Source organism: Rhineura floridana, chromosome 19, assembly GCF_030035675.1.
Source record: "Rhineura floridana isolate rRhiFlo1 chromosome 19, rRhiFlo1.hap2, whole genome shotgun sequence".
Lineage (NCBI taxonomy): Eukaryota > Metazoa > Chordata > Lepidosauria > Squamata > Rhineuridae > Rhineura > Rhineura floridana.
Window position 1 is genome coordinate 19,057,875 of NC_084498.1, and position 13,050 is coordinate 19,070,924.

General features: G+C 43.5%; 1 protein-coding gene across 4 annotated transcripts in view; it reads right to left on the reverse strand.

Moving 5' to 3' along the window:
* Nucleotides 1–13,050, reverse strand: part of TBX1 (T-box transcription factor 1) — a 74,930-nt gene that overhangs the window by 19,723 nt on the left and 42,157 nt on the right. For all 4 annotated transcript variants that reach the window (XM_061603305.1, XM_061603304.1, XM_061603301.1 and 1 more), the window contains 3 exons: nucleotides 12,676–12,777; nucleotides 5,099–5,270; nucleotides 4,110–4,265 (listed from right to left, as the gene is read on the reverse strand). In XM_061603305.1, the coding sequence (XP_061459289.1) occupies nucleotides 4,110–4,265; nucleotides 5,099–5,270; nucleotides 12,676–12,777 (430 nt within the window). The remainder of the gene's footprint in view (nucleotides 1–4,109; nucleotides 4,266–5,098; nucleotides 5,271–12,675; nucleotides 12,778–13,050) is intronic.

A 13,050-nucleotide genomic window follows, 5' to 3' on the forward strand; every position in this document is an offset into this window, starting at 1 on the left:
TTTACAGAAGCCATGATGTCTCACTGACATTCAATATATTTTTGTGGGAGTTTTTTTTTTAAAATGGCAAAACATGGAACCCTTGCCAGCTTGTTTTGGAAGGCTAATACTTTAAGGTCTCCCAGGGCGATCAAATTCCTTCAGAAACCAAGAAGCAGGCTTAGCAAATGAACCATTGGAAGAGGAGGAGCAGTGGGAGGAGTCGTATTTTCTTTATTTTAATATATCCTTGTTACAGAAGAGCCAATCCCTCCTGTCTCTGAGAGAAATAGAGACAAACTTGTGTTGAGACCAGGGATAGAGTCTTCAGGGATAGGATTCAATTCAGTTCTCATTGAAAGCTGAATCTATTAAATTCACAGTTTCTGAAACAATACGAAGACCAAAACCCAGCCATCCTTCAAAATTCGCACTTATCCGAATTTTGCAATGCAGTTCTCCAAACAGTTAATGTTTACAAAAATGCATATATTTGAGGAAAGTGTGCATAAAAATGAATATCTTCATGAAAATAATATACAAAAATGCCTTCTATTGGGGAATATTGCCTGAAAAAATGTGTACATTAGTCAATCTGCATATAAACATGCGTTTATTAGGAGAAATTCACCCTAAAATGCTGAGAGATCATCAGCACTAATTGCTGCAGAAATGAGAAGAACTGAATTATTGGAAAAAATGACAAACTGGGAGAATCAAAACTGACATCAATCTATCCCTACTTTCCAGACTATTCTTATTGAACCCAGCAGTATAGGCAGGGTTTTTTTTTTAAAAAAAGATTATGAATTCTGGAGTTGCAATGTCAAAGAGAGACATTGTCCGTGCGATTGATTTGGAGTGGGTGGTCAGTTCATAAAGTAATATCCTATCTACTTATCTCTTAAACTGAAGTATATATATATTTAAGAGAGATTAGTCAATGGGAGCTGTACATTCATTGATCCCAACAATATTTGTAGAGTGTGCAATGGAAACAACTTCTAAGTGAGCATGCTGGTGCCATGTCTGGATTGGCCAGTCCAAGTAGTAACTGGTTTATGGATGTGGTTTCTTATTGGTTGTTCTTATTAAATCACTGCTAAGCCGGAAGGTGCACTTCTAAGTTGAACTGCGGGAATTCACATTTGTCATTTTTCTCTCAGAACCTCTGTTCAAAGCCGTAGGATTATCTAGGGAGCATGACACATACTTGAAACATGCTGTATAAATTATGCACATATAAATATAAACATATATTTTAAAGTGCCTAACAAAACAGAGATATTAAAGTCTTAAAGCAGTGAGAGCAGGCTGAAGAAGGTGGAGGTTAAAATTGTGTTGCTTTAAGACTTTCATAACTCTTGTTTTATCAGTAACGCTAATGAATACAGCGATTAATTGAATCCTTCCAGGATCCAAAGCAGACTTGTCTGAAGTGCTGTTTGATGCTTTGCAAATTGCATGATTTTTACCACAACGATATTTTAGATTTGGCCTTTCTTCTGTTAATTTGGTTTGCGACCAAGAGGAAAATGCTCAAGGCCTACCATGTTGACTGCTCTGGGTTCACAACCAGATGGGTGGCATTCAATGCTAGTCCTACTCAGAGTAGACCCATTGAGGTTAATGGACATGACTAACTTTGGTTCATTAATTTCAATAGGCCTACTATGAGTAGGACTTAGTTAGATGTTTGGGGTCAAATTTTCATCGCCAGTGTTTGATGAGTCATTTCTACAGGATCTATGTCAAAATTGTTCTTGCTCACTTTCCTAGATCTGATGTATGTGTGTAGTGAATGTACATTTTGTTTTTAATCCACATTGCTTATAACAGGGGTTCCCAGACTCTGGTCCGTGGACCACCAGTGGACCACAAGCTTCATTCAAGTGGTCGTAGGACCCTTGGGGGGGGCTAACCTCCTGCTCTGAGTTCTTTTGAAGAAGGGCGGGAGGCACAAACATAGCTAATTGTGAGTTAAACCCAAAGCCTCATTACGAAGGTTACAGAGCAGAATTCTGACCAAGCCTGACCAACTTCTACACTCCCGTTTAATCCAGCATTGCTTTGGCTTTCACTCTTGGTTGTAAAGAACTTGGAAAATCTCCAGGTTATGATTATTTTTTGATGAAAGAAGCAGCTTTTATAGTTGTAATGCGCAAGCCAATTGAGCAACAGCACATTCCTAACTGTGGGTTACATCTAATAAAGTAACCCCATTGAAATTGATGGAGCAAGTTAGGTATTCATTTCAATGAGTCTACTCTGAGTAGACTAGGGATGGAAGGATCTGTCAATTTTGGTTCTCTCCGTTCCTCGTTTTTCCAAACTTAAATTCAGTCCCTTACTATTCTGCAGCAATCTGTGATTTGTTTTTTTTAAAAAAAATCCTCATGAAAATTCTTCAGCATTTTAGTGCAAATTTATCCTAACGATCAAATTGTTGTAGGCAGTTTTGACTATGTATACATTTTAGCAAGCCATTTCTCATCATAAAATGCACTTTTGTATGTTATCTTCACTCATATTTATTTGTATGCACACTGTGCCCTAACACATGCATTTTTTGTAAACATTGATCAGCGAACTGCATTGCAAAATTCTAATCAGTGCAAATTTCAAAGGATGCCTGTGTTTCGGTTCTCCTATTGTTTTCAAAAGTGCGAGTTTGATAGGTTCAGCCTGAAAATGTGGACTAAATCAAAATTCCTGTTCATCCCTAGAGTAGACCAACATTGGCTATATCCCTACATCTACATGCCCATATAAGAGGGGTTAGAATTGTCATCGAAAGCTGTTGCTATTGTCAGGTGGGATTCTGTTATCATTTACTGCTGTTGTCGTTACCACAACTACCTGCCCTTCATCAAAAAGTCCTAGGGCAGGTTCCAACAGTATAAAACCTAATAATAACAACAATTGAAACAGATTACAATCACAGGAATAGGATGGCTCCAATCACATCCTGGCAAATTCAGTTTTATTTATTAAATTTATATCCTAACCTTCTTCCCAGAAGGAGCCCAGGTTGCACACTTAGAGTTGATTTGGAGGTCTTGAGTAACAAACCCACTCCCATCTGAAACCAGCTTGCATCACAGCCTTAAACCATCCCCTTGGAAGTGAGTTCTGCCAATTAAATTAGAGCTTACTTCTGCTCCTGTTCAGGGACTGTGGTCCTAAGTAATCGAAACAAAAGAGGAAAAGCCTTCTAGCATATATCATTTGTGGGTCACTCACACAGAATGGAGGAAGGCAATCCATAGTCAGCAGAAGCCAGGGACAAAACTCCTGGAAGTTTGGTGCATGAGTTTCAAGAGTAGAAGGTCCAGAGGAACAAGAATGCTCTTAGATGACATGAAGTGGTTTTATGTAATATTAGACTGCAATCCTTAGACCCACTTACCTGGGGGTAAGCCCCACTGAACTCAATGAGACTTACTTCTTCCGAGTAGCATTGCACTGTCAACATGTTTAAATTTCGTGAAACTGATTGAATAGTACTTTCTGAATTGTTTTGACTGCCTTGGAGGAAGAGTATGTTCTACTCAAAATATGTTGGGCATAATATCTGCTTAAAAGCCTGTTTTGCATAGGAGTATGTTAACATAAAAGAAAACAAAAATAGGAAGAAGAAATTTACAAAACTGCATTTATAAAATATAGTTTGCTTTTAGCACTTTTCAAGTTTTGCCTTCTTGAACGAAAAAAATGGAGTGGGGAGATTAGTTTTGTGCCCAATTAATGCAATGTACTTTATACATTTCCACATAAAGCTGGAATCTGCAAATATTTTTTTGCATCTAAACCACTTTAGTCCCATCTATTTAGTCTTGTCACATTTGAGCAGATTTAAATGGGGACACGTCACCTTTAAACACTTTATGGATAGTTATTTTGTTTAGTGGGTTTAATTTAAAGTAAGCATCAATTGATTGACCACTCTTAAAAATCTCTCTCTCTCTCTCTCTCTCTCTCTCTCTCTCTCTCTCCTGCCTACTCTTTTCCGGCTCGCCATCCATCATGTGGCTGGAAGAGAAGGTTGGAAAGGGTCCCTTTTGTTGCTGTTGATAAATGAAGTACTGGACGGAAGGTTTGCGTCTCAGTAATGAACTCCAGACACTCACCCGATGGTTCTGGTAGGCAGTCACTGCAGTGAAGCGGGTCTCCTCGAAGACAAAGGTTTTGTAGTTCTCTTCTGCATATTTCTCACTGTCTTTTCTAGGATCCACGTAGACCACGTGGAAACGAGGCTGGTATCTGTGCATGGAGTTCAAAATGATCTGAATGATAAAACGAGCAAGGGAGATCATAACTGACTCATTCTACAACACCAAGATGGAATGTATATATAGAAAGAGTCCCACACAGGAATACTGATAGTGATACCTTCAGGAAAAGACTTTTGGGCCAAGACATCCAGGGCCACACTCAACTGAATGAGGAGGACCTTCAAACACCTCCCCCCAATAAGATCATTAAATCCAGTCTCAAATTACCTAACTATAACAGTAGATACTAGGAATGGAAAGATCTGTCAATTTTGGTTTTCCCTGTTTCTCATTTTTTCCAATCTTACATTCACCTCTTAAATTCAGCAATTTGCTATTGTTTTTTTTAAAAAACAATCCTCATGAAAATTCTTCAGCATTGTAGTGCAAATTTCTCAGCATACAAAAAAATGCTTTTCATGACATTTTGACTCATATAATCATCTTTATGCACACTTTCCCCTAACATATCCAATTTTTGTAAACATTGTTGGGTGGCGAACTGCATTGCAAAATTCAAATAAGTGCGAATTTCAAAGGATGGCTGTGTTTTGGTTCTCTTGTTGTCTTGGAATGTGCAAATTTGATAGATTTGGTTTGAAAAGTAAACTACACAAAAGTGAATTGAACCAAATTGCTCCCTCATGCCTAGTAGATACTGAATACTCCAAGACAGAGAGAGAGAATACTGGTGGGAATGGTGAGGGGAGAATCAATCAGTGTGCTGCTATCTTTGGGGACAGATCTGGATTGCAGAAAGACTCAGCAAGGGTTATTGGTTCACAGCATGAATAATTAGGATGGATTTATTGAAGCAATCGCTGGTGGGTTATTTTTTTACTTACATGTCCATTGTCATCCAATAAATTGTTAGTCAACTTGAGTTTATCAAAGGAGACAATCTGTTTCATCCACTGGGCTCCCCTAGCAGGGGAATCTGGATGGTAATGAACTCTCCCTGGTGTTGCAGGGTCTGCTTTGCCGGCCACCAGCCAAGAGGAGCTGTGAAAGGCATATCTGTAGGGAGAGAAAAGCCAGAGCTGGATTAACCATCACACTCAGTTTTACATTCATAAACGTAGGTCATCAATAGCTCCTGTTACATTTTTTTAAAGTTTAAATAGGTTGTTTATTTACTTTTGTTAAAATAAACATCACCCTGTCTCAAGACATATGGCTTTTACAAAAGATGCTTTACAGAGCAATCCTAACTATAGGAAGCCGGTGTAAGTTAGGCAGGTGTAACTTACACTGGTGTAAGTTACCCCTATTCCAAACTCTGTTCAAGAGCCTCTGGGAGGAGCTACTCAGATAAGTGTGAACCCAGGTTTTCGTGACTGGGCCCTGGGTCACATGACTGAGCTAAACAGGGTTTGGAATAGGTGTCTTTCCTTGCCCCTGCTGAGCCCTGGCTGAACCAGGGTAAGATATCTGCATCACCATATCTCCAGCTCAGCCAGGGTGAGGGACCTAAAGCTCCAAACCTTCCAAATCCATACTCTTTCATCCTGGCACATCTTGGGTTTGCGTTGCACAGTTAATTAGCACAACAGAAGAGTGCTACTTTTAAAAGTATGATTGGAAAGAGAGCCAGTGCATTGTAGTGGTTAGAGTGCCGGACTAGGTGAGAACCAGGTTCAAGTCCCCACTCTGTCATGAAGCTCACTGGAGCCAATTATTATTTCTCTGTGTCTAATCTACCTCACAGGGTTGTTGCAAGGATAAAAAGGGGAGGGGGAGAAGAACCAAGTAGACTGCCTTGAGCTTCATGGAGGAAAGTCAGGATGCAAATGTAATAACGTATTTGGGCACAGGGCACACTGATTGACTGTAGCATTTAGAAACTGCCAACTCATAAAAAAATAATATCAGGGTGGCATTCACTAAATCATTAAAGCATCATAAACTACAGAACACCACTGACAAAAACATTTGGTGGAACAGAAACACTTTCAGCAGGCAATGAAATAAAATTTGTAGGTGCCTTGTAGACAAAAGAAAGGGCTTCTTCAAGCAGTGCATAGTTAAACTATGGGATTTCCTCCCACAAGAGGCAGTGATGGTCACCAGCTGGATGGCTTTAAAAGAAGATGAGACAAATTCATGGAGGATAATGGCTACTAGCCACGATGGCTGTGCTCTGCCAATGTATCTCAGGAGGGGATCAGGTTCGCTTGTGGGCTTCCCATTGGGACATCTGGTTGGCCACTCTGAGAACAGGATCCTGGACTAGATGGGCCATTGGCCTGATCCAGCAGGCTCTTCTGTTCTTACTTCTAATTATCCGTAGGAACACTGGAACAGTGTACTGGGGCCACTAGGCTAAAAAACTAAGGCTGCAATTCACACACACCCTTTGCTGGGCTGGGAGGGGGGTGGATTGAGCAGAGACTTGCTTCTGTCAGCTCAGCTGGCCACATGTCCATGGGAAGCCTGTATGTACAACAACACTCTCACCACTTGTGGTTTCCAGTAACTTGTGTTCAGAGGGATACTGCCTCCAACCGTGGAGGCAGAACACAGCCATTGTGGCTAGGAGCCACTGATAGCCTTATCTTCCATGAATTTGTCTACACCCCTTAAGAACATAAGAACCACCCAGTTGGATCAGGCCAAAGGCCTGTCTAGTCCAGCATCCTGGGAAGCCCACAAGGAGGACCTGAGTGTAAGAGCACTCTCCCCACCTGTAATTCCTCTGGCACTCAGAGGCATACTGTCTCCGACAGTGGAGGTAGAACGTAGCCATCATGGCTAGTAGCCATTGATATCCTTATTCTCCATCATTTTGTCTAATCCCCTTAAGAACAGAAGACCCTGCTGGATCAGTCCAAAGGCCCATTTAGACCAGCACCTGGTCATAGAATCATAGAATAGTAGAGTTGGAAGGGCCCTATAAGGCCATCAAGTCCAACCCCCTGCTCAATGCAGGGATCCAAATCGGAGCATTCCTGACAGATGGCTGTCCAGCTGCCTCTTGAATGCCTCCAGTGTCGGAGAGCCCACTACCTCTCTAGGTCATTGGTTCCATTGTCGTATGGTTCTAACAGGAAGTTTTTCCTGACGTCCAGTGGAAATCTGGCTTCCTGCAACTTGAGCCCATTATTCCGTGTCCTCACAGTGGACAACCAGATATCTATGGGAAGCCCACAAACAGGACCTGACTGCAACAGCACCCTCTCCCCTTGTGATTCCCAGCAACTGGCATTCAGAGGCATCCAAAGTGTCTATTTAACACTGAAATCAATCATCACCCCATCTTAATTGGGGTGATCTCTTTTTTAAAAAAGTCACCAAACACACCTTGCCTGAATCAAGAGATATGCATGCCTAGTTTAAAACAATAACTGGTTTAAATATAATCAGGAATACCAAATAGGTTTACAGCAGGACTCTCTACATGTCTATTCAGAAGTAAGGCCTACTGAGTTCAGCGGAACCTTCTCCCAGGTAGCTTTGTATTGGGCTGCAGCCTTAAAACATGCTTCATCTCTGGCTTCCAGTCAAACCCACCACCGATTTCAATCTTTATTTCAAAGTCCACATTTATTCAAGAGAGAGCAATTCTCCTATGCATGTGTTTATTTAAAAGTCAGCTTTGGCTCAGAGGGAAATCATCTCGCCTCCGAGTTGAGCAGAACCATCATTTGCCAGACAAGAAAAAGAAGGCGGCGGGGGGACAGGGGAAAAAAAGATATACTCAATTAGACGTTCTATGTCCCGTTGCCTTTGACAAGCAAACATTTCTGAAACTGCCCTGGGAAGCTGAGATCTGTCTAAATATTTACATCTTCGGCACTGCGATTTCATAGGAGCAGGCTTTTTCGTTTGTCTGCCAGACGTCTTGGACCTGGAGCGAAACGCATCAGTGCTTCTTTCACTGGGTCTTTGAAAACCCAAGGTGTGAAAAAAGTCACAGCACAGAACTAGCGGGTGTGACAGCAGAACAGCTTCTGCCCCGGAAAGAGAGCGAGAAGGGCGATGGTGGAAAAGGCACCCCTTAGACTCGAGATGGGTACGGGCCCTGGCTGAATGACAGAGCATCTGCTTTGCATGCAGAAGGGCTCTGGTTCCGTCCTCGCCATCTCCAGGTTGGGCCCGGAGAGACCCCTGCCTAAAACCGTGGAGAGCGGCTGCCAGTCAGTGTAGACAATCCTGAGCTAGATTGACCAATGATACGATTCAGCAGAAGGCAGCTTCCTGGGTTCCCCAAAGAAAAAGAGCGCTACATGCGGTGCAGTCCTATGGATGTTTACTCTGAGCTGGCTCCCAGTTAAGTATGCGTGGAGGATTGCAAGCCCACCAGGCAGCGGAGGAGGCAGGATGCACAGACAGGTGGTGTAGGTATCTTGTGTGCTTGCTTTGGAAGTAAGTCTCTGTGTGTCCCAGCGTGGCCTGCTCCAAGATGAACATGCTGGCCACAGCAGCCTTAGAGTGAAATACTAATGCAGCAATCACATGCAATGAAGCCCCATTGGATTCAGGCAGGAACTTCTGAGTAAACATGCACAGGATGGGATGGGTTGGGTTGGGTTAGGTCAGGTCAGATTAAGGGTGGGGAAACTATGGCCCTCCAGATGTTGTTGGACTGCATATCCAATTGTTGGCCATGCTGGTTGGAGATGATTGGAGTTGGAGTCCTATGGGTTAGTGGTTTAAGAAAATGCAAAAGACATCTTGGCTTCCACACACACCCCTCCCAAAGCCTCAGAGGTGCAGGGAAGTAGGTGCTACCCTGCTGGGAATTATCACCATCATCTCTTACCTACACTTCAGCCAACAATTTTAAAATACAGCATTAAAAACAATTAAAAACAACCTAAATTCCCCAAATAGGGGTGGGTTCTAACAGGATATGTCTCAGGGATCAAAGGCAAAGGTAAAGAGGTGCATCTTTCACCTAAAACTATACAATGAAGTTGCCAGACACACCTCGGTGGGGAGGGAGCTCCTCAACTTAGGGGCCACCACAGAGAAGGCCCTCTCCCAGGCTGCCATCACCCCGTGCTTCCAAGAGTGGCGGAACTACCAAAAGGCCCCCCTCTGCTGATATCAGCACCCAAGAGGGTCTGTAGGGAAGGAGGTGGTCTTTCAGGTATTTGGGACCAAAGTTGTTGAGAGCTTTAAACACTAGTTTACAACAGGGGTTTTATGAGATCTAAAGGGAATCCCAGCCGGTAATCTGGCTGCTGCATTTTGGACCAGCTGAAGATTCTGAGTTGTCTTCAAGGGCAGCTCCAGGTAGAGGAAGTTAGCACAGAGGTGGGGAAGCTGAGGTCCCAAGGCCAAATGTGACTCTCCAGACCTCTCAGTCTGGCCTTTGGGATGGTCACCAGGCCACAGACACCCACTCTTACCCCCAGGCTACACCCCTCACCAGGCTGTGCTTCACACCCTCTTTGAGTGTTTCTTTGCCTGACTGGCATGTGCCCTTAAACTCTGATAACGCCTCTTGCTTGCGTGGATGGAGGATAGAGAGAGGGACATGTGAGTGTGGCCAGAAACTGCCCTACTGTACAGAGGTAAAATTTACATTTGTTGCTCCACCCACTTTTGCCTCTGGCCCTGCACACTGCTGACATGTGGCCCTTGGAAGGTTGCCCAGAAGGAAATATGGCCCCCAGGCTGAAAAAGGTTGCCCACCACTGCAGTACCTATGGGAAGGTATTGGTCCTGTTGCGAAACTATTTGTGAACATATTACAGATCATCTGGACACGCAAAGCATATTCAGACAAAGGGGGCAAAAGCTTTCTTGGAGCCCCTGGCAAACGTATCTTTGGTTTTTCAAATGCAGTGGTGTTCCTTTTTGTTGCGCCAAGTTTAGGATTACTATAAAATTTAGCCCTGGTTTTGTATGGACCCAGTTTAAAACCAGTAACGAGCATTACAGATTGGTTTACGATGGGTTTTGAACCATCCTCTGGTTTTGTCTTAATGATCGTTCTGTTTGTTTTGATTCTCCTTTTGATTATCTCATGTTTTAAACATGTTATATCGCCTGGGATGGAGGCCCTTGTGGGCAAAAAAGGCAGTTTATAAATGTTTTTAATACATAAGACCACTAAAAATTACTCCATTGAAACACAACCCTGCTGCGGTTCTACATTGCTTCCTTCTCAGTTTAGAGGTGCCTTGTGAGTGACGGACATCTTGTCTCCAGTTTCCTGAAATGAGACTTTGATTCCCTATTCAAAAGTAAGACCTACTGTTGGTGGTGCCTTCAGATCATTTTAGGCTCTGGACTTCATGTTCTTATGAAGAGGCCCCTCTTGAGATGAGAAGTAGCCACTGTGGTGGTGCTCTCCAGATGTTTTGCTCTAAGTCCAGTGATGTGAATTGTCATCCAAAGCATCTGAAGAACACCACGTTGGTTACTGCCTCTTTAGATGGTCATATGTTTTTAATGTTTAATTGGGATGTTTCCTTGTGTATTTTCATCGTGTGTTTTAAGTATCATTTTTTAAAAATTGCTTGCGTGATTGGTTTTTATATTTATATACCACTCAAGAGCCTAAGGTCATATCTAGCTAAGGTCTACTTAGAGCAGGCCCATTGAAATCAATGAGCCAAGTTAGTCATGTCCAACGGGTCTGGCTTTGACTGCAATCCCTCGTTTGGCATGAAATTGTATATAAATTAAGTAATTATAATAATATTGTTTTCCTTCAAGAGATGGTAAACCAGCCCTGATGCTCATTCTCCTGAAGGGGGGTGCACTTCTCCCCACAAGTCCTGCCCTGCTTGCCCATTCTTTTCAGTGGGGCTTACTCTTTAGTAATGCCCCATTTGGCTCTCAGCAGGGCTTGCTTCTTAACAGACATGTGCAGGATTGCACTGAAGGACTGCAGAATCCTAAGCACAGCAGATCCACATAATACGTGCTGAAGAATGTGCAACAAAATGTGGCCAATAAAATTCTCGGGGGGGGGCTTAGCTAGCCTGACGAAGGATACCACCCATTATTCTCAAATCCCTGCCTAATGGAAATTGACTCCCCCCCCTCCGCAACCCATTTGGAGGATGGCTGTGAGACGGATTGCTGTGAGACGGATTCTTTTGTGGAGTTAAAATTGGAGATAATCACTGACAAATTACTGAGGCCTCGGAGGAAAGAGGCCTCAGTAAATATTGGGATCTCTAATCGCCACCCGAGTTTGGCGTTCCTGTATGTTGTTGGAATGGCAGGCCCCAAAGTCATAAGTGCTGCTGAACCAGAGCGCCTGTGCTGAGGTTCCCTGCCACCTTCCTCCCTTGAGCTGCCACTACCCACTCTAACGGAATGGACATGCAAGAGAGAGTCTGCACGTCGGAATTCAACCAGGCAGGCCATTGCTGCTGAAGGGAGCCACTCCAGGAAGGGCATTTAACCTTCTGCTCCCAAGGTTGCCACTCAAGGCATGCTTTCTTGGAAGTAAACCCAAGTGAACTAAATGGGACTTGCACATGAGTAAACACAGTTAGGACCAGGGTGCTCGGCGTTTGCTTGCTTCAGCTGGGAAGATGAAATCCAATGGAGCTCAGTGGGACTTACTCTCGAGTAAACTTGCATAGGACCAAACTGCACACATGAAAAGTTAGAATGTGCGCACAGGTGCAGGAGGGGATGTGGAGTGGGCTATATAAGAGATGAAAGCAACAGAAATGGGAATCCAGATTTTCATGTCCTGATCTTGACGTGAGGAGCACATCTATCTTGTCTTTAATAATCAGGTGTGTAGTTGTCCAGGGTCTGAGGGTCTTTGACCCGCTTACATTTGAGAGGAGCAGGTTTCCTATGTCTCCAGCATCCTATGAGCATGAAAGAGGAATGTGTTAGCCACTGAGAAGAGTCTTCTAGCATGCTTCCTTGTCCTTTCCTGTTGATTGGAGCCAATGAGAGTGAAAGACTCTTCTCAGTAGCTATCACTCTCCCCTTTCATGCTGATTGGCTCCTAGGGACATCTGTTGTGAGAGGAGGCATTAACAAGGATCTCATTCTTAACCCAGCAGCAAAAAAAAAGAAAAGAAAGGGAGGCATGGCTGTGACTATTGTGAAGGGACGCTGCATTGCATTACTGTTAATAGCAATAAGGTTGATTTCATTGATCCTTTTGCATTGGTTTCTAATATCTGCACCTAGCCCCCTTGAACCTGGCTTTGAAGAGAAAGAGGGATAAAAGCAGTTTAGTACATAAGCAAAACAGGGTGTCCAAAAGTACCACTCTCAACTGCAGCCCTCCTTTACAGCCCCCAATCTTTGCAAATGACTTGCAGCGCCATCCTAGCCTTCTCTAATCAGAAGTAAGCCCTGTCAAACCCAACAGGGCTTGCTCCCAGGTATTTGGGTTTACGAGTACTGCCTTTCAGAAAAGATGCCTGCCAGGATGGATGCTTCCCAGCCCAGGAAGAGGGTAGAGAGCGAAAAGAAGGGGCTCTGTACTTGCCGGTATCGTTTGTCGTCCACGGGTACAAAGTCCATTAAGAGCATGTAGTCAGCCATTGGGTCCATCCCGAAGATCTTCACCTGGAAAGTGGGGAACATTCTCCTGGAAAAAAGGATAGCACAGCACAGGAGATGAGCGACTTATATTTGCCGCAGTCATTTTTAAAAAAATTATTCTGCAGCCGGGTGGGGTTTGGGGAGACAAGCAAGCAAAACAAACCATCGACTCTTTGCCTTTGCTGCCCTAACAATCCATGGAAATGACTCACAGAAAGGACAGTAGCTCAGCAGAATGCAGGAAGTCGCCTTCGACTGAGTCACACCACGGGTCCCCCTAGCTCAGTACTGTCTACACTGACTGGCAGTGGCTCTTCGG